Source organism: Sinohyriopsis cumingii, chromosome 9 (assembly GCF_028554795.1).
Source record: "Sinohyriopsis cumingii isolate HCF-2022 chromosome 9, ASM2855479v2, whole genome shotgun sequence".
Taxonomy (NCBI): Eukaryota; Metazoa; Mollusca; class Bivalvia; order Unionida; family Unionidae; genus Sinohyriopsis; species Sinohyriopsis cumingii.
The window spans coordinates 107423776-107444408 of NC_142969.1; the positions used below are offsets into that span (position 1 = coordinate 107423776).

Sequence of the window (20633 nt, forward strand, 5' to 3'; positions counted from 1 at the left end):
ATAATTTACAGATATTCCCCAAAGTTGCAGTGTCACGTGATGCGAGTCAACAAATATGGACATCAAGGCAAGCGTGTGTTTCTCTTTTGATGTAATTATTGCCTTATTCTTCATATTTCTTTGACTGTCCTCCTTAGTTCTTTATAGTCACACACATTATATATATTTCTTATATATTTCTAATTGTACATAATTACAAGCAGTGGGCAAGAAAGGCAATCTGATGGAGTATCATGACAATATGGGGTTGCTCTAAGGCAATTTTTAAAATTCCCATTCCGTATTACTTGTCCTGTTCGTGAGATTGTGTGTTACGTTGCAAGATAAACTAACTAAAAATATGATAATTTGTATCATTGTAATCAGAACCACTATTAAAAGATCTTGCTGAAGTTGCCTTTTTGACTCAGAATGAAGTTAATTGTCTTGCAAATTTGCATCACCACCTCAGGCTCATGTATCCGATACTCGATGTGATTTGTGCATTTGTTTTTGCGCTTCAGTAATAAAAATAATAATAGTGTTGAGGGCAAGCTCCATGCTAAATAAATATCCATTTCATGGATATGTCAGTAAGAAACATACGGTACATTGTTATGTGATAGAAGTATCAGATTTGAAAAGTGCAATTAAAAATAAAAATTAATAAAAAAAAGCCCCCCACCCATATTACAATTGAAAATCTTGTGATTTTTCTACCTTTCATCTCTCATGATTTAATTATAGGTTTCAGATAACACTGTAAGTGAATCAGTATCTCGGACATCATCACTTCATAACAGTACAGGAAAGTTAATGAGACAGGGCTGAAGTATGTCAGAAGTAACCTAGTGGAAATGAAAGTGGTAACTTTTATGCTTAGATAGATGTCTAAAATTTCATCCTTTATTAATAAAGAGATGCCTTTATTCAAGAGCAGGTTTTTATATCAAGATTTTAAGATGGATATGCAAAACAAACTCAAGCATTTTGAGGAAAAATTACAAAAACTATGCCCATACTGACCATTAAGCTGTTCCTATCCCATAGCAATCTATCTGTAAAGTTTAATGACAGACAGTCCAATTTAATTTGGTGCTTGGTTTGTTATTTTTTCATTACAACATTACAAGTAGGATATATAGTAGAGTTATTGGAGTAAAGTGCCTTGCCCATGGACAAACCCCAGTAGCTGATATTGGCTGATCTAATGGTAGGATTCGAACCAATACTCATTTGGTTCTAAAACCAGTACACTACTCACTAATCCACCACAGCCCTGCATCTTTTATTTGGCTCTTACAGGTAAATGCTTGAGGCCTAATCTATGTCCTGGGTTTTCACCTGATCTAAATCGCACAGATGCTACAAAAATACAATGGGATAGATGAACAGATTATCTATCCCAATATTATCAAGGTTGAAAGGGTAGATAACTCACATGTAGCATTTGAGAGGCCTGAAAGATGTTACCAGCACATACAGCCGAAGGTCAAACTTCTTCCCTCCAATCAGCAGGGGGTTGTCTATGTACTTGGAAATAACATAGGTTTCCTTGGAGGAGGGTGGAACAAAACTGAAAAAATAAACCAGATCAAATGCAGGATACTGGTCAAAATTGTTGTCACTAGGAAGACTTTAATGAGAACACACACACCACTTCATATTAACTGTTCATATTTTAGGAGGTAAATTTTAAAATTTGGACATACAGCTACTCAGTTTTTAAACAATCTATTGATCATTTATCAAGGACCAAACAAACTTGCCAAATAATGCAAAACAGTATGGTTCTGATGCATGGTTTGAGATCACTGCTAAAAGAAGGGATGCTACGAGGCAAAGTTGTTTGTTGTTGTTGTTGTTGTAGTGTTTAACGCCATTTTTCAGCACAAGATAGGCTATACATGGTGGCCAGTATTAATGGTGGAGGAAGAACCCGGGAAAACCCCAGAAAGAACCAACGACCCATGAGAAGCTACTGGCAAGCTTTCTCACATACCCACATTAGCCAAATCCGAGATTTGAACCCATGCAGACAGAGGTGAGATGGCAGTGATCCATAATAGAGAGCGCTTTAGACCATGCACCACTTGGGGCCCCAGAAGTTGTTTGCTTTACAACTCTTACACAGTGACTGTAAAGAAAGTTAACAAGCACTTATTTGTCTTTCTTGTATGTTTTGAAAATAAACATAAAATAAGACAAAGTACACTAACTTTTTTCTGTTCCTTAAATATAGAATTAAATTTTATAATGTAGGAATTATTATTTTATGAAATTTCAAATATTAAAAGCTTCAAAAAGGTTATCAGACCATTTGTTTGTATGAATTACCAAACCAATTAAGTTAAGAGAGTAATTGTAACCATGTAGAGCTATTAATCTTTTGATGGCTGCTCCATTAAAACATACATGGTACCCAGGGAAGGCACACATACATTTTAATGGAACAGCCCTGAGACATCCACATCTGAGGTGTGACACTGCTGAACACCCAAATCAACCCATCATTCAGGAATAAAAATAAAGAAAAATGCACATCTGCAAAACAAATGAAGATGCACACACTACAGTTTTATAACTTGAATTTCCAATGGGAAAAATCTTGGGAAAATCCTTCCTTAAACTTTCTAACCATCTGCAAAAGGTGTGAAACTCAATAGTGGAACTTTAAGATAAATTTGAAAGGTATGCAGTTATTATTTTCAATATGATTATACATGATTTTCCAATGGCTTATTAATACACTGTATTAACAATAGGTGTAAAAATAAGATGAGTGTGTTTATTTTGTTTTACTTGTACAGCATGCCTTTTGACAGCACTGTGAGTACAGCATGCCTTTTGACAGCATTGTGAGTACAGCATGCCTTTTGACAGCATTTTGAGTACAGCATGCCTTTTGACAGCATTGTGAGTACAGCATGCCTTTTGACAGCATTTTGAGTGAAAGATACCTAATTTGGGACATATCAATAAAATTCACTTCAGTTAAAAAGTAGAGAAATTAATTAATGAAAAATAAAGTAAGAATTGCTCTTTCTATTTGCATTTCTTAGCACCTGTTTTTAAACACTTATGAAAATGCAGCTAGTTCAATCAGACCTCTCCTGTGTCCAAGTGATATTTCCAACACATACAGGTCAGGTCAAATCTTTTAATGATCTCTGTTACTGACAGAATGCCCTTTTTAATACTTTGTGGAACTGAAAGTCCAAAGATACATCTTGCTATCTCAAAAACTAAATAGACACACTTTCTGCAATCATTCAAGTCAAAATTGTATTATAAACTTAAAAGGGTTTTGATTAAGGAATTAATTAATGAAAAATAAATGAAAATGTATGCAGTCACTGAATCATGAGATGTATCTCAATCAGCCAATGAGACTGCCCATGTCTGCAAGAAATATGACATCATCTCATCATCACAATGTCTTACATCACATGATCTCATTGGCCAATCAAATCAATTTTCAAAATTATGGGAAGGGCTCAGTCTGGTGCTTGAAGGAAAACTTGGTAATTTACCAGATCCTCATAAAACAGAGATCTCATAGAGCAACACATGAGGTCTGATTGAAAGAGGTTATATATCACAGAGAACCCAGTCCTTCATATGCTGGAAATCTCATAAAGCAACATGAGATGTTTGGTTGAATGAGGTTATATACAGTATAGACTCCTGACTTGGATTTGGTGGAGCTCCTATATGAGTACTGGTTGAATGGGGTTATATGGTATGAAACCCAGATTCTCATATGGTGAAGATCTCACATAGCAACACAAGTTGAATGTTGTTACATATGGTATAGAATATGATTACATAACTGGATTAGATGTGTGTAAAATATACATTTTGTTTGTGCAAATGTTTTTATTTAAATGGAAAAATAAATTTATATTTCAGACAATCATTGTCTTCATAAGTACACATATATTTTACACCGATAATGTCCAAATATTTACTAGCTGCTATTTTTGTATTTATGTTGGGGGACCATGGTGGCTAACTGGTCTAAGGTACTGACATCTCACCTCTGTCTGCATGGGTTCAAGTCTCAGACTCAGCCAATATGGGTATGTGAGAAAGCTTGCCAGTAGACTCCTGTGCATTGGTCGTTCTTCCCGAGGTTTTCCTGGGTTCGTCCTCCACCAGATATACTGGCCACTATGTATAGCAGCCTATCATTCACTTAAAAATGGTATTAGTCCCACAACAACAACAACATCACATGTATGTTGAAAGCTTAAAATACTTGAAAACTACTTTGTCTTTTTAATCCAATAACTTTCATTTTTATATTGACATACCCCAATGCAATTCATCTATATGTAACTCTGTCTTATGTTCAAATCTGTCACAACTCTAGACATCAGCAATCTGGCTGGTCATTGATAAATAAATACACAGAATTTTAATAGGTCAAGTGTAACTAGGCAATGACAAGATGGAGAGTCACTAGATATCAAGTAATGATCTGGAACAGAAAAACAGCTATGGTGTAAGGTGACAAAAAGGTGGCAAATGAAATAATGTAAAAATATTAAAATAACTAGTGCTGAAAGTAGTAAAATTATTATCCTTGGAAATGTAACAGACTTACTTGTTTGTTTTGCTGTCTCTGGACCATTTTTTCAGCTGCGAGAGTTTGTTAACAAGGAAGATCCCAATACCTCGAGCTGATAGATGAATTGAAAATGACAAAAATAAAGTCTCATCACCTCTTACAATACAAACTTACACAGAATAATAATAATATTAATAATGAGGATTTTGTATAGCGCCTAATCTTTAGAAGCTCTAAGCACTTTACAACATTAGACAACACCTATAAGATAAAAAACATATAATAATATTATTACAAAAACAAACACCATGAAATTAGAAAAAACATTAAAAAATAAAAAAGATGCTGAGAATATTTAAGGTAGGAAACATTATTAGATCTTTAAGTTTGTTCTTGCAGTTGAAATAAGTGAGTTTTGAGAGCACTCTTGAATGTGATCACTGTGTCTTTGTGTCTAAGTTAAGTGGGCAATTCATTCCACGTTGCTGAACCTTGGTATGCAAAAGAACGCTGTCCATATGACTTTGCTTTCATTGTGGGAATAATGAGTATACGATTGTCAGAAGAGGAGCATAAGTATCTTGCTGGTGTGTACACATGGGTGAAATCGGATAGGTATGTTGGACTACAGTCCAACTGTGAAACGTAGCACAGAGAACACATTTTGTGTTTGATTCTGGATCGAATGGATAGCCAGTGTAGGGTACAGAGCAGCGGGGAGGTGTGCTCTGATCGTGGTACTCTAAGTATGATCCGAGCAGCTGTGTTTTGAACTTTTTGAAGTTTCTGGAGTAGATATTGAGATTAACCAGACAGAATTGAGTTACAATAGTCCAGTCTTGAAAGTACTAATGAACACGCAAGTGTTTTAGTGGCATCAACTGAAAGATATTTCATTACTACACAACTGACATCAACTCAAGAAACAAAAATGCATCCATGAACACTATCTATTACAAACACTGTGTAATGTGAAGATTCTAAGAAAATAATTCCAGTCAAAATATGTAATTTTTGTAACTGACCCCCTGTCTTCCTAAGGCTATCATTTTAAGACCAATTATAATGAAGAAATTACATGTTTTCACTTTAATGGCATTTATAATGAAGAAATAACATTCAAATTTGTACCACTGTGTTTGTTTTGAAGCCATTGTTGTTACCATGTGTTGTCACTCATGCACAGCTCATATACACCACTTCCTCGATAACTCGCACCCTGATAACTTGCAAACCCGCTTATAACACAGGATCAGGTGTGGATCCCATTTTTTTAAACTAGAAATACTCCCCAAAAATTGATCCCTACTTCCTGAACCTGAAAAATATTGCAATCAAAACTGGTAACTGAAATGTTGATAAATCGCTTGTTTTATGGCCCAAAACAGTAGATATGAAACTCTAATTTTAATCAACATTTTGAAATAATCAACTTATAATAAGAAGCCATATAATTATTTACATTTTCTTTCTAAATGACATTCTTAATATACCTTAATTAAAGATACTCAAGGAAATTGTGATCAGTGAAAATGTCACTTATGCCTAGTGTAGGCAGTACATCAATATTTAAATGCCAATTAAATAATGTTTATTAAGTGAAATTTGTGTTTTAGTTCTATCTTTCAGTTCCTCTTAAGTGGAATCATCATAATGCAATGTGTATTTAAACATAAAATGTGTCAATCTACCGTAACAGCTATGTCTGCAAGAGTTTCTCTGAAAACCTAATTAAGCGCCGACCATGTTTTGACAACTAACTCGTGGAAGTATTTATTTTATTGTTGTACTGAATTAAAAACTGGCCTCCTTTCTATTATCATGTCAATTATGTCTTTTGAATAAAATAAAGGAGGTGGATTTTTAAAAAAATTAAAAGGCACGCAAAGCCTACACACTTAAAATCTAGCAGCGCAGGTTGTATGTCGGGTGAACCCACTTCATTTGATCAATCAAACACTGTTATAAATTTTTTTGTGTATGTAATATAAACTACCTTAAATTAACCAACTCATTCACAACTGTTATCAAAAATAGCAAGGTAACCAAGCAAAATAAATACTTCGTAAAATAATGAGCTTGGTTTCACAGATGCAGACCATTGTGGGCAAGTGATTTTCAGAGAATTCCTGAACTGGCACTTTCAGATATCCTCAAAATGATAAAAAGTTTCACTTTAATGAAATCATGACATCAATATTGTACTAACTCAACAATACAAAAACTGAGTTTCAATATATGAGATTATCTCATGAAATAAATGTTAATAGTGCAGTCTAAGTTTATGGACACCATTGTGTGTGAGTTATCATGGGAGAGGTGTACATATTATATGTATTAATTTGTCTGAAAATTGTGCACAAATGATCATTTCTTTAAAACTTTGATATGTAATTTGCCCAAGAACTTCCTTAAAATTTACAAGTATCTTATGTGAAAATTACTTTTGATTTATGCCAATTTTGATTAATGCCAATTTTGATTAATGCCAGTTTTGATTAATGCCAATTTTGATTAATGCCAATTTTGATTAATGCCATAACTTCAGGAATGTATCTATGATGTAAATCGAGCATCACCTGTATTGATGTTAACTAAACATCTCAATTTCACTGAGTCAAGCTAGGTTCTAGAGCATCTTGAATTGTCCATCAATTGCAAACATTTTTCACCTTAATATGCAGTATCTCTTTGAATTGTTTGTTTGCAAACAAACTGACAGCATATACATTTTTAGTGTAGATTCTTTTAAAATGTACAATCCAGTTTTTAACTAAAGCAAAAAGAAATTAAGCCGTTTTAAATTGTGCTCTGTTTACCATCATGTACAATATTCCCTGATGATACATAGTATACACTAATGTATAATATTCCCTGATCATTCAAAAATTATGTCCTGATGATGCATACGTCCTGATGATGAATAATGTGTCCTGATGATACATAATATGTCCTGCTGATGCATAATATGTCCTGATGATGCATGAATAATATGTTCTGATGATACATGAATATGTCCTGATGATGCATAATATGTCCTGATGATTCATAATATGTCCTGATGATGCATGAATAATATGTCATGATACATGAATATGTCCTGATGATGCATAATATGTCCTGATGATTCATAATATGTCCTGATGATACATGAATAATGTCCTGATGATTCATAATATGTCTTGATGATACATGAATAATATGTCCTGATGATACATGAATAGCATGTCCTGATGATTCATAATATGTCCTGATGATACATGAATAATATGTCCTGGTGATACATGAATAGCATGTCCTGATGATGCATAATATGTCCTGATGATTCATAATATGTCCTGATGATACATGAATAATATGTCCTGATGATTCATAATATGTCCTGATGATACATGAATAATATGTCCTGATGATTTATAATATGTCCTGATGATACATGAATAATATGTCCTGATGATTCATAATATGTCCTGATAATACATGAATAATATGTCCTGATGATACATGAATAATATGTCCTGATGATTCATAATATGTCCTGATGATACATAATGTCCTGATGATACATGAATATGTCCTCATGATACATTAATAATATGTCCTGATGATACATGAATAATATGTCCTGATGATACATGAATAATATGTCCTGATGGTACATGAATAATATGTCCTGATAATACATGAATAATATGTCTTGATGATACATTAATATGTCCTGATGATGCATAATATGTCCTGATGATTCATAATATGTCCTGTTGATACATGAATAATATGTCCTGATGATGCATAATATCTCCTGATGATTCATAATATGTCCTGATGATACATGAATAATATGTCCTGATGATACATGAATAGCATGTCCTGATGATGCATAATATGTCCTGATGATTCATAATATGTCCTGATGATACATGAATAATATGTCCTGATGATACATGAATAATATGTCCTGATGATTCATAATATGTCCTGATGATACATGAATAATATGTCCTGATGATACATGAATATGTCCTGATGATACATGAATAATATGTCCTGATGATTCATAATATGTCATGATGATACATGAATAATATGTCCAGATGATACATGAATAATATGTCCTGTTGATTTGTAATAAGTCCTGATGATACAGGAATAATATGTCCTGATGATGTATGAATAATATGTCCTGATGATTTGTAATATGTCCTGATGATACATGAATAAAATGTCCTGATTATTCATAATATGTCCTGATGATACGTGAATAATATGCCCTGATGATTTATAATATGTTCTGATGATACATGAATAAAATGTCCTGATTATTCATGATATGTCCTGACGATGCATGAATAATATGCCCTGATGATTTATAATATGTTCTGATGATACATGAATAAAATGTCCTGATGATACATGAATATGTCCTGATGATACATGAATAATATGCCCAGGTGATGCATGAATAATAAGTCCTGATGATTCATAATATGTTCTGATGATACATCATTTATATGTCCTGATGATACATGAATAATATGTCCTGATGATTCATAATATGTCCTGATGATACATGAATAATATATCATGATGATATATAAATAGCATGTCCTGATGATACATGAATAATATGTCATGATGATACATGAATAATATGTCCTGATGATACATGAATAATATGTCATGATGATACATGAATAGCATGTCCTGATGATACATTAATAATATGTCCTGATGATACATGAATAATATGTCCTGATGATACATGAATAATGTCATGATGATACATGAATAATATGTCCTGGTGATGCATGAATAATATGTCCTAATGTATATAAGAAAATAAAACATAGCATTTGAAATCATAAGACAAGTATATGAGCAAAGTAAAAGTATGTGAAAAAAGGACCATAGTATATCAATGCATAATTAAAGTATGTGAGAAAAGGACCATAGTATATCAATGCATAATTAAAGGGTGTGAGAAAAGGACCATAGTATATCAATGCATAATTAAAGTATGTAAAAAAGGACCATAGTATATCAATGCATAATTAAAGTATGTAAGAAAAGGACCATAGTATATCAATGCATAATTAAAGTATGTGAGAAAAGGACCACAGTATATCAATGCATAATTAAAGTATGTGAAAAAAGGACCATAGTATATGAATGCATAATTAAAGCATGTGAGAAAAAATTAAAGATTATGAAAGCATAAGTTATATATTCATTAATAAGTAACTATTTTTTAAAACACATATTGCATATAATTTTGAGGCAGTCATAACCTCATCCTTTCTATTTGTATTTTATATAAATTAACAAAATGTATCTTAAGTGATATTATCATGATAATTATTTAATTACAATCCAGGAAGAATTCTTAATTCTGATTATGAATTTATTTTGAGAAATAATTTCTTAAAATTTAGGTATGATAGCTTTTCACTGGACATATCACTCCACTTGGATTTGAACAAATTAAGAAGAAAATTCATGATTCAAAATTATATGATTTTCATTAAATTTTTTAAAATATGTGGTCTTTCTGTGACAAACTATTATGGCTCTGCCAAAATTATTTTTTGGGAAGCTTATGCACACTTTGGTATAATGATAATTAAGAGTCAAATAAATGATACATATACTCTTTCTTCAAACCTCTGTCAAAAAGAAAGAACATTTATGACATCATCCGGTTTTCCTTGCTATCATTAGTCAAAAAACAATAAATAAATGATCATTAATTTAACAATTATCAGAAGTATAAATCAATCATTTAACCTTTGCCACTTGGTTTCATGATCCAGGTCGTGTTGGGGTTCTTCCTAAACTCTTCTACAAACAAGTTGTAATCACCAGGCAGCATGTATGTCTGGGGAACGAAATCTGAATCAGAGGAAAACATTCATAAATCAATAAAAAATATATGAAATATTTACTTAATCTAAAGTTTTTTCAATCAAATATCACATCAATATAACAACCATAAAGGAGTGATCATAAACTAACAATTGAATCTTATATCATAGTTAAATTGCAAAAGAAATGAGGGCTGTTCCATTTAAACATACATGGTACCCTGAGAAGGTGCTTTTTTTAACAAAAAATATGTGCTTTTTTTGTTGCTGTAGGGTTTAATGCCATTTTTCATCACACGATAGGCTATACATGGCGGCCAGTATTAATGGTAGAGGAAGAACCCGGAAAACCTTGGAAAGAACCACCGACCCTTGAGAAGCTACTGGCAAGCTTTCTCACATACCCATATTGGCCGAATCCAAGACTCAAACCTATGCAGACAGAGGTGAGATGGCAGTGATCCGTAATGGAGAGCGCTTTAGACCACTTGGCCACTTGGGGCCCCCCAAAAATATATGCAAATGTACTCTTGATTACATAGAGCTCATATGAAAAATTATATGAAGTTCTAAATTGCATCCATGGGCATACCACATTAAAAGTGCTTTCTCTGGGTACTAAGTACATTTTAATGGAATAGCCCTGAAACAAAAACTTAATTTGTTAACTACTTTATTTCAGAGACTTACTCTTATTTTCCAAAAGATGATAGTGTCAATATCTCATTTAAAATAAAATAAAGACTGCAATTCAAAATAAATTTATATGAATGACAACAGTATTTGCGCTACCTAGAAACATGGGTGTCACACAAACTGACCTCTTATCCCAACTTCTATGAGGTTTCTTGGTTAATTCCTTAGTTTTGGGAATTTATTTGTCTTAATTAGCACAATAATTGATTCTGTGATAATTTACCAAAAGTTAAATACTCTCCTAAAATATTTAATTAGCTGTGTCTCCTTAAGTCACAAAGACTTGTTCCATTTTTATTAGTGAAAAAATTATCCTCAAGAGAAAATTGACTCTCATTCCCATGGTATGAAAAATAACTGAGACAATTCAAATGGGATTAGTGATGAAGTATAGCATAAAGAAAAGAAAAAAGGAGATGGATTCGTAGCTGGAAAAATGCCAAAAAAGAAAAGTATACCCAGATGAATGTAGCGTCCAGTTTCATCCTTCTCTGCCAGGGGGTTATTGTCCTTGTCCAAATCTTTCCTGTATCGCTTGATGTTCTTTACCATCAGGTCCTTCCTGGTCAGTTCCAAATGGTTTGGAAAATGATTTATCACTCTGAAAAAATCAGGACAGTCTTACAAATCTGTGTATTATAATAATCTGGTATAAGTGATGTTATTCTACTTTTCAATTTTCTGTACATTTGCAACAAAATCTTCATGACACACTGATAAGAAAGATAGAACCCTGTCATCTTGAAGCCATATTGTGCACTTCATAACATGTACATCAAAAAAGAAACTTTAAAATCATCATCACTTGTGTATGACTGATGATTTGGTATAAACTTAAGACTTTTATTTCTTTTATGCTTTTGATGTTTTTCTTTAGTTTAAATTACAAACCATTAATTATAATCTCTAGTATGTATTATTTTATCATTTTTAATAACTTGTTTCACTGAAATGTATGCATCTTGTAGTTCTTACATGTTTTGATTTTTTTGGAAAGGGGAAAGAACTCTGCAGAACTGCAAACCTCAATCAAAATGCCCTCTGCTGTTTCTATAGCATGCTGTAGCAGGCTTTGGATATAAATTCTTGCTATTTTCAACTGTCCTCACACTATAGTTGTTTTTATGTCATAATAACTTGAATGACATCATAAAAACTCAAGGATTCTGAATGGTCCTCACACCATAGCTGTTTTTATGTCATAATAACTTCAATGACATCATAAAAACTCAAGGATTTTGAATGGTTCTCAAGCCATAGCTGTATGTTATAATAAACTTCAATGACATCACAATGACTCAATGATGTGTCATCACTAACAGCTGCAATGTAAGCAATAGTTTGAGGCTTCTTAAACTTTTGACAATAAAAAGCTAAAGGAAGAACAATAAAAACACAAAAGTGCAAGCATTTCACTCATGGCTGAAATATCATCCTGTGTTCTTTTAAATCTACAATTTGTAAGGACCTACCATATTATCACATCCAGCCACATCCACCAAAACCTACCCATTTGGAAAGTATCACTTAGATTCTCTTTTAATGAGTCAAAGTTATTCAAACTGCACTCAAAAAAAACAACAAAGATGTTCCAAATGACCCAATTCTAAATAGTCCTCATCCTAGCTTGCTTCTCTTGCTTTCCTTTAATAAAAAACTGGCAAGTAATTGCATCCACTGTACCATGTATACTCATGGTTTAGAACTGAATCTCTTGACATTCCACAAGTGATATAAACAATAATCTAACTCATCTATGATCCTGATGATATAAGCTTACATACCATTTATTCTATGAAAATGTGATCAGGTTTTTGGGTTGTAACAAGCACAACCAATTAGATGCAAAATAACCTTATTAATGTGTGGACGTTGCTCACAGAGCATAAATATCTTGAGATCAAAATTTTCGGCAATATCACACTGCCTTCAACAGCAACTAATGTTGGTCACATGACTTATAATGGTCATGTGATCTGAAGAGACTGGTGTAGATGGGTGGTAAATCAAGCCCCTCATCCCTGTTTAGTGTCAGCCTCCACTTTTGTATTTTGATTGCCTCCTTCACCTTTCTTTTCCATATATGCGTATTGTCCTCTGATTTGATCACCTTGGTTTGATTCAGGACAATGGAATGTTTCATATTGCTACAATGTTCATGTATGACCAATGGCTCTCTACTGATTTGTTTCTTAATCCTGGTTTCTAACAGTCTGCCCATTTCCCCCATTAATCTTTCTCACAATCATACCTTTGATATAATAAATCATCCAAGTTTTTCAAATTTTTAGCTTTGTTCTTCACATGTGTAAGTTGTTGTCTTAAAGAGTTGTATGGTTTGTGATCTATGTTGATCCCATATTGTCAGAATACTCTGGCTAGGTCTTCAGATGTACCATGGATATAAATAGCATGCCAGTGTTGGTTCTATTTAGGCTACTCCTGGTTTTGTGTGGTGCTTTTTCCTGTTTTTCTGGAAGTTTGAAAATCCACTCTGGATAGCCATTTACCCTTAGTGTTGATTTCACATGCTCTACTTCCTCCAGTCAATCTGTCTCATCAGTGACTAGGAAGTTAGCTTGATCTCTCTCATCAGTGACTAGGAAGTTAGCTTGATCTCTCTCATCAGTGACTAGGAAGTTAGCTTGGTCTCTCTCATCAGTGACTAGGAAGTTAGCTTGATCTCTCTCATCAGTGACTAGGAAGTTAGCTTGATCTCTCTCATCAGTGACTAGGAAGTTAGCTTGATCTCTCTCATCAGTGACTAGGAAGTTAGCTTGGTCTCTCTCATCAGTGACTAGGAAGTTAGCTTCATCTCTCTCATCAGTGACTAGGAAGTTAGCTTGATCTCTCTCATCAGTGACTAGGAAGTTAGCTTCATCTCTCTCATCAGTGACTAGGAAGTTAGCTTGATCTCTCTCATCAGTGACTAGAGGGTCAGCTCGGTGCATTTAAGATCTTACAACTGACCTCTTGTGTTCCAGATGGTGATTGGAATAAAGTTTAGGTACTGGTCAGTGTGGGTTGGTTTTCTTTACACGCTGACTTTGGTTGATCCGTCATCATTTACATGTATACACATGTCCAAGAATGGTAGCTTGCCATTTTCTTCTTGTTCTGAAGTTAACTGGATATACCATTCAATGGAGTTAAGATGATCAGAGAACTCCTGAAAATGAATATCATGCAATTCAGTCATGGTATCATCCACATATCTGAACCACATTGATGGTGGGTTCTTGACTGATTTCAGGGCCTTTGTCTCAAAATATTCCATATATAGATTGGCAACTACTGGTGAGACTGGGGACCCCATTGCTGATATGTTTCAGTTGGTAAAACTGCCCATTATAGATAAAGTATGTGATGTCCAAACACAGTTGCAATAAGGCACAGTAGGGAGATCACATCTAGATTTCAGAGTATTGTCTACTTCTAATTTCTCTCTGAGCACACTCATAGCTCTATCCATTGGAATACTGGTGAATAGTGCTGATACATCATAAGAGACCAGTTTTCTATATGGCGGTACATTGTACTTGTATAAGTCATGTTATTAATACATGAATTAGTCACTGATGAAGGCAGTGTTATATTGCCAAAAAATTTGAACTCTCAAGATATTTATACTCTGAGGATGGAAAATTACTGATGATCATGAATTACCCAGAGAAAGGAAGCAACCTTTTCAGTCATCCAAAATCCTTAAGATTTAACCTTACCATGTTTAAATTTCATTAGAAATATGACCTTTAGATTGTTAACAAGCTCAACCAATCAGATGCAAGATAAATTCATTAATATGCGTGGATGTTGCTCTTTATTAAGCTCATTTGGAATTCTGATGACCTAAGCATACATATCAATTTGATCAAAATCTGATAAAAGCTTATGCACCATACTGACCAAATCTGACAAAAGCTTACATACCAATATGATCAAAATCTGACAAAAGCTTACATACCAATATGATCAAAATCTGACAAAAGCTTACATACCAATTTGATAAAAATCTGATAAAAGCTTACATACCAATCTGATAAAAGATTACATACCAATATGATAAAAATCTGATAATAGCTTACATACCAATCTGATCAAAATCTGATAAAAGCTTACATACCAATCTGATCAAAATCTGATAAAAGCTTACATACCAATCTGATCAAAATCTGATAAAAGCTTACATACCAATCTAATTAAAATCTGATCAGAAATATGTCATCTTGAGTGTTTACAGTCAATTAATGCAAGCTCACTTCATTAACACGCATGAATGTCAATCATAACTGAACTCATGTGTGAACTTGATATAAGCTTAGATATGAAGTAAGACCTAAATAAAAATAAAGCATTAGGGTGTTTATGAAGAGTTGATGGACAGTTGGATGACAGATGACACATTACACGCATGGCCATAAACACAAGCTCACATGGCCTTTGGCCAGATGAGCTAAAAAAAAATGAAACAATCAGCTTAACTTACTGATCATCTTGTAATCTGTAACCATTTTCGACACTGAACACATTCCGTATTGTCCCAACATTAGCCCTGTTGAAAATATTAATGTATCTATATATAACGGTAAGTATGAAACTTGTTCTAATAAATATTCATTATAAATACTGTTTCTTTCTGCAATATAAGTCAGTAAAAATCTGATAAAAGAAAGATAACATTACATGTGTTCAAGGCTATACTTCATCGATTGCATGAAAATGAAGTGCAGGTGCAAAAGACAAAAACAGGAATGCTTTCTAATCAGTCTTCCCATGTACATCAATTACCTGGAATGCTTTTTAATCAGACTTCCCATGTACATCTACTACCTGTAATATTTTCCAATCAGTCTTCCCATGTACATCAATTACCTGGAATGCTTTTTAATCAGACTTCCCATATACATCTACTACTTGTAATATTTTCCAATCAGTCTTCCCATGTACATCAATTACCTGGAATGCTTTTTAATCAGACTTCCCATGTACATCTACTACCTGTAATATTTTCCAATCAGTCTTCCCATGCACATCAATTACCTGGAATACTTTCCAATCAGTCTTCCCATATACATCAATTACCTTAGACAGTCTATTATTGTAAAGGCACTTATTCTTAGGGAGTGGCCTGTTTTGGAATTTATTTCAATCAAAGGACATTCCACAAATAATGAAATCTTGAAAGTTATGTATGAAGAACTTAAAGCTGACAAACACATTAAAATCTGCAGTCTACATTTTTTAAAGCTTTAAAATATTTGAATAAATGAAAAATAGTAAGCTATTATGAGATGTTTTATTGATGTGGAGAGAAGGGGAGAAAGAATGAGATGGAAAGACATTGAGAGTAGTTGGGGGTGGGGCACTCTTCTATTTCAATCCAGCTGGAGCATGTGACATCTTACATCAACTTCCAAAATCATTATAATATGTATGATGATCATCTCGTATTCTGTTTACAGTCAAGAAAAACTTTATATAATATATCAATGCAGAAAACCAAAAATGTGCTAATCAAGCAACATGCATTTAAAAATACACCCATTAATTAAACTCATTATAAACGTTCAGAATCTTATACAGGTAGACCGATGTCATGTACATGGAAATGGTTCTGAAGTGAGAATTTATGACTCTGTCCCTGATTCACATTAAGACCCCAGCACTGATATTTAGACCAAATGATAGTGCCCAAAACTGGTTCACATTTCTCTGAAAGTGACCCTCAGGAATTTCAATGAAAATCTGTGAATGGGAATGTGAAGATACACATTCTTTGTGTCTTAGCTGAGTACAAAGTCTTTTTCTGATGCAGCATTGATGACCAAACTCAGGATCTGCATAACAAGTTGGCTGAGATCCATGAAGGGTTGAAGCCTGCCACTGACTTTGGAAGCTAGGAGTAAAATCCAGATCAATTTGCATTGTGAATGATCTCTACCATGTATTCCATATTTCTTATCACAGAATGTCTGTCTTTAATGGCTTGTTGAAGACTTCTGTAGTGAAGGGACAGTTCAAAGGGTCAATGAATATGATCTGGAGACTATTTGTATGTAAGACCCATGGGCTGTCAGTGCATATTCTCTCCCCTCCAATGGTAAAGTGTTTCCAGTAATAAAATCTGGCAGCAAGGGCAGCACAACCATGGTGTCATTTCTGTTGGAAGGCTTCACGGGAAAAACATTGGTCTTTCCCTCTCCTTATAGTTTCATCATTTGCTCTAGGAAACCAGGCCCTCACCAAGGATTAAGGTTTGGAGGAGGATTTCCCTGTCTGGTGTGCAAACAAGGCATCCTTCCAACTTTTCTAGTTCCTATTGGGAAATAAGGGCTGGGCTCTGGGTTGTTGGGCCTGCAGTAGGTTTTATTCTTTTGCAGCTTGTTTCCTGACCACTTGTATCCAGCCATGGAATAAAAGATTGTAGATAAAAGATGATCAGGATGACCCTTCAGTGGTCTTCTGGCAGCACAGAATAAGAATGCATCTCTCTATGAACTGGAGGTAAATAGAAGCAGATAATGTAAATGAAGAATGAGTGTTAAGCTGCTGGGATATAGGTTATTCAAAGTTAGTCCACCAAGATACACATCAACATAATAGTTCACTCTGCAAACAGAGTAACTTGAGCTTCACTTGTTATAAATATCAAAAAATGTTCATTAATATGCTGAAATGAAATTTAGATATGCAGTTCCTTCATATGCACATATGTTAACTAAAACCCTAATTACAAACAAAAATCTTAAATACAAACTTAAACCTGCTGTCTACAGATTACAAACCCTAAAAAAAAATGTAATACTTTTCACAAGAAATTAAACTATAGAAATGGTAAGCAATTTTCTCACATAAATATACCATGCCTCCCTAGCATCCCACCCCTAACTCAAGAAGAAAATTAGTCCATTGTAAAAATAGTGAAAATAGTGCTAGTAAACACGACTGTTCAACATACATATCTTTTGGTGATAAGTATAATGTGTAATAATTTTTACAATGTTCTACTAAAGACTGCAAGAGCTTTCACATATTGTCAGACTATTTATCCTACTTTAAGTTAAAAAGGGCAATAACTCTTATAAAACTCAAAGAAGCAACAATAATTAGCATTATCTGTATCTTTAGCTTATGACAATAATAACTACCAAGTTTAAAGGCAAGTGGCACAGACAAGATTCTGTCACGCATTGCATTTAGTTGCAGCATATCAAGGATACTCTAACAAATCTTTTGAGACAAAAGAGATTAAATAACATGCACATATTTAAACGATGATCATACAATATAAAAAGAATGGCAATACACTGAAAATTGTCAGACTTGCTGTGTTCACAAATTTCTGTTGTACACAACATTAGATTCCAAGTTACAAAGAGTTATAAGGGACCAGGGTGGCCAAGTGGTCTAAGGCGCTTGCCTTTACTGATCACTGTTATCACACCTCTGTCCAAGTGGGCTCTAGTCTTGGGCTTGGTTGTTGTTGTTGTTATTGTAGGGTTTAACGCCATTTTTCAGCACATGATAATACATGGCAGCCAGTATTAATGGTGGAGCAAGAACCTGGGAAAACCCCGGAAAGAACCACCAACCCACGAGAAGCTACTGGCAAGCTCTCTCACATACCAACATTGGATGAATCCAAGACTCGAACCCAAGCAGACAGACGTGAGATGGCAGTGATCCGTAACAGACAGCGCTTTAGACCACTCGGCTACACGGGGCCCCTCTTGGGCTTGGTGAAAGTGGGTGTATGAGAAAGTTTGCCAGCAGCTGTCCATGGATTGGTGGTTCTTCCCAGGTTTCTTCCTCCACCAGAAATACTGGCTACCATATATAACCCATCATGTGCTGAAAAATGTGTTAAACCCACAACAAAAACAACAACAAAGTGCCAAACTCTAACAAATATATGTAGATCACAGTAATTTGTCAATATGCACATCTTCAGATAATGATCAAAAAATTACATGGCAATCCACTAATCTGATGAGTGCATTTAGCATAAAGTCAAAAGGGCAATAACTATTCTTAAAAAATGTGAAAACATTATAGAACTTCGCTTTTACAAAAACAACATCAAGCAAAGCATTTGACATGCAAAATTTAATTTTAAATGCAGCTCCTTTAAATAAAACAACAAAACCTTTAATGCAACTTTAACCCAATCTCTACATATAACAAACATTAAAAGCATACTTTATCTTCAAACTTTTTACTATAATTTGGAAATAAGTTCACTTCATGTAAAAATGTACATAATACCAGACAAGCAATTTTTGTTTTATTGTATGCAAACTAACAGAATTTTTTTATTTTATTGCATTCCAGTACAGATTTACCAGAAATTATGCTCAGTAATATATTTCATACATTGGAATTGCTCAAAATTCAACATCAAGATGGAATAATTTTGTTATATTGATGTATTTGTAAATCGTTAAATCACAATGATATATAAAATTATATATTAATTCTGTCTATGTCTCAGAGATGATCATGCTAATCCTCAGACTAAAAAAAAAAGAATGTAATTAATAATTCTAAGGAAAAAGAGATTGCATCTCCTAAAGTTGTCAGAAAATTTAAGTTACAGTGGAAAGTTAATTTCCGCTGGTTAAAAATCTTGTGAAAGATGGAAATACAGTGATCACATGTGATATGGATGCTGAAAGACCAGACCAGTTGCCACTGAGAGCTGTCTGATCTTCAAAAATAAAGTATAAAATAATTCTTCTTCTGTTTAATATAACAAATATACCCATTAATTAAAAGAACCCAATTTTTTAACATTTCATTAAATGAAGCAAATTAATCACCAATACCTTTGACAACTGGTTTCATCAGCTGCCATATTTTCCACAGTTGCATCTAACTGATTATAATTTAATGGGCAATCAGACACACTGATATCTAATCAAAAATTAATCAAATAAAGTCATAATTGATTCCCCCTTCCTCCACCATAAATGTCAAAGATAATCTCAAAACAACCTAACCTTGATTCAATTATAAGCATGGTGCCAGTGACCTGTTCCCTCGACACAGTCATACTAATTTTACATAGGTGTGATATTATTGACCATTAAGTTGTAAACAGTAGTCTAGCAAATTGTCAATCACTGGCACATAAGTTTTTGTTGTGGATAGCATATGCTGGAGTCAAATCAAGGGTAAATACGACTGATACCCAGGAACACATGAACATACATCACAAAATACACAGGTTGGAATTTTCATTCATCAGAAATATATCACATTTCAATTTTAAGCAACAAAACCAAAGGTTATGCATCCCTGTACAAGGTTACTTCCTTTCCATCAGAAACAAAACATGAAATGTTCAGTGTATATACAACCTATATATGAATTCTTAGATTATATATTTTGTTTTCCTCATATTGCATGATTCAACAGAAGATAGTACCAACAGAAAGTACATTGTCTTTTGGTGATAATGAACATGTTTTTCACACATTAGTTCAAGTACTTTAAAAGATCTTTTTAGTCTCATGGGAAGTGTG

General features: G+C 33.7%; 1 protein-coding gene across 2 annotated transcripts in view; it reads right to left on the bottom strand.

Annotated features, from left to right (window-relative positions):
* LOC149792437 (polyglutamylase complex subunit TTLL1-like) overlaps nucleotides 1-20633 on the bottom strand; it is a 47148-nt gene that overhangs the window by 25473 nt on the left and 1042 nt on the right. For both annotated transcript variants that reach the window (XM_089971008.1, XM_089971009.1), the window contains exons 3-7: nucleotides 15596-15661; nucleotides 11568-11710; nucleotides 10337-10441; nucleotides 4589-4664; nucleotides 1421-1555 (exon numbers count right to left, since the gene is read on the bottom strand). In XM_089971008.1, coding sequence (XP_089827134.1) covers nucleotides 1421-1555; nucleotides 4589-4664; nucleotides 10337-10441; nucleotides 11568-11710; nucleotides 15596-15661 — 525 coding nt within the window. The remainder of the gene's footprint in view (nucleotides 1-1420; nucleotides 1556-4588; nucleotides 4665-10336; nucleotides 10442-11567; nucleotides 11711-15595; nucleotides 15662-20633) is intronic.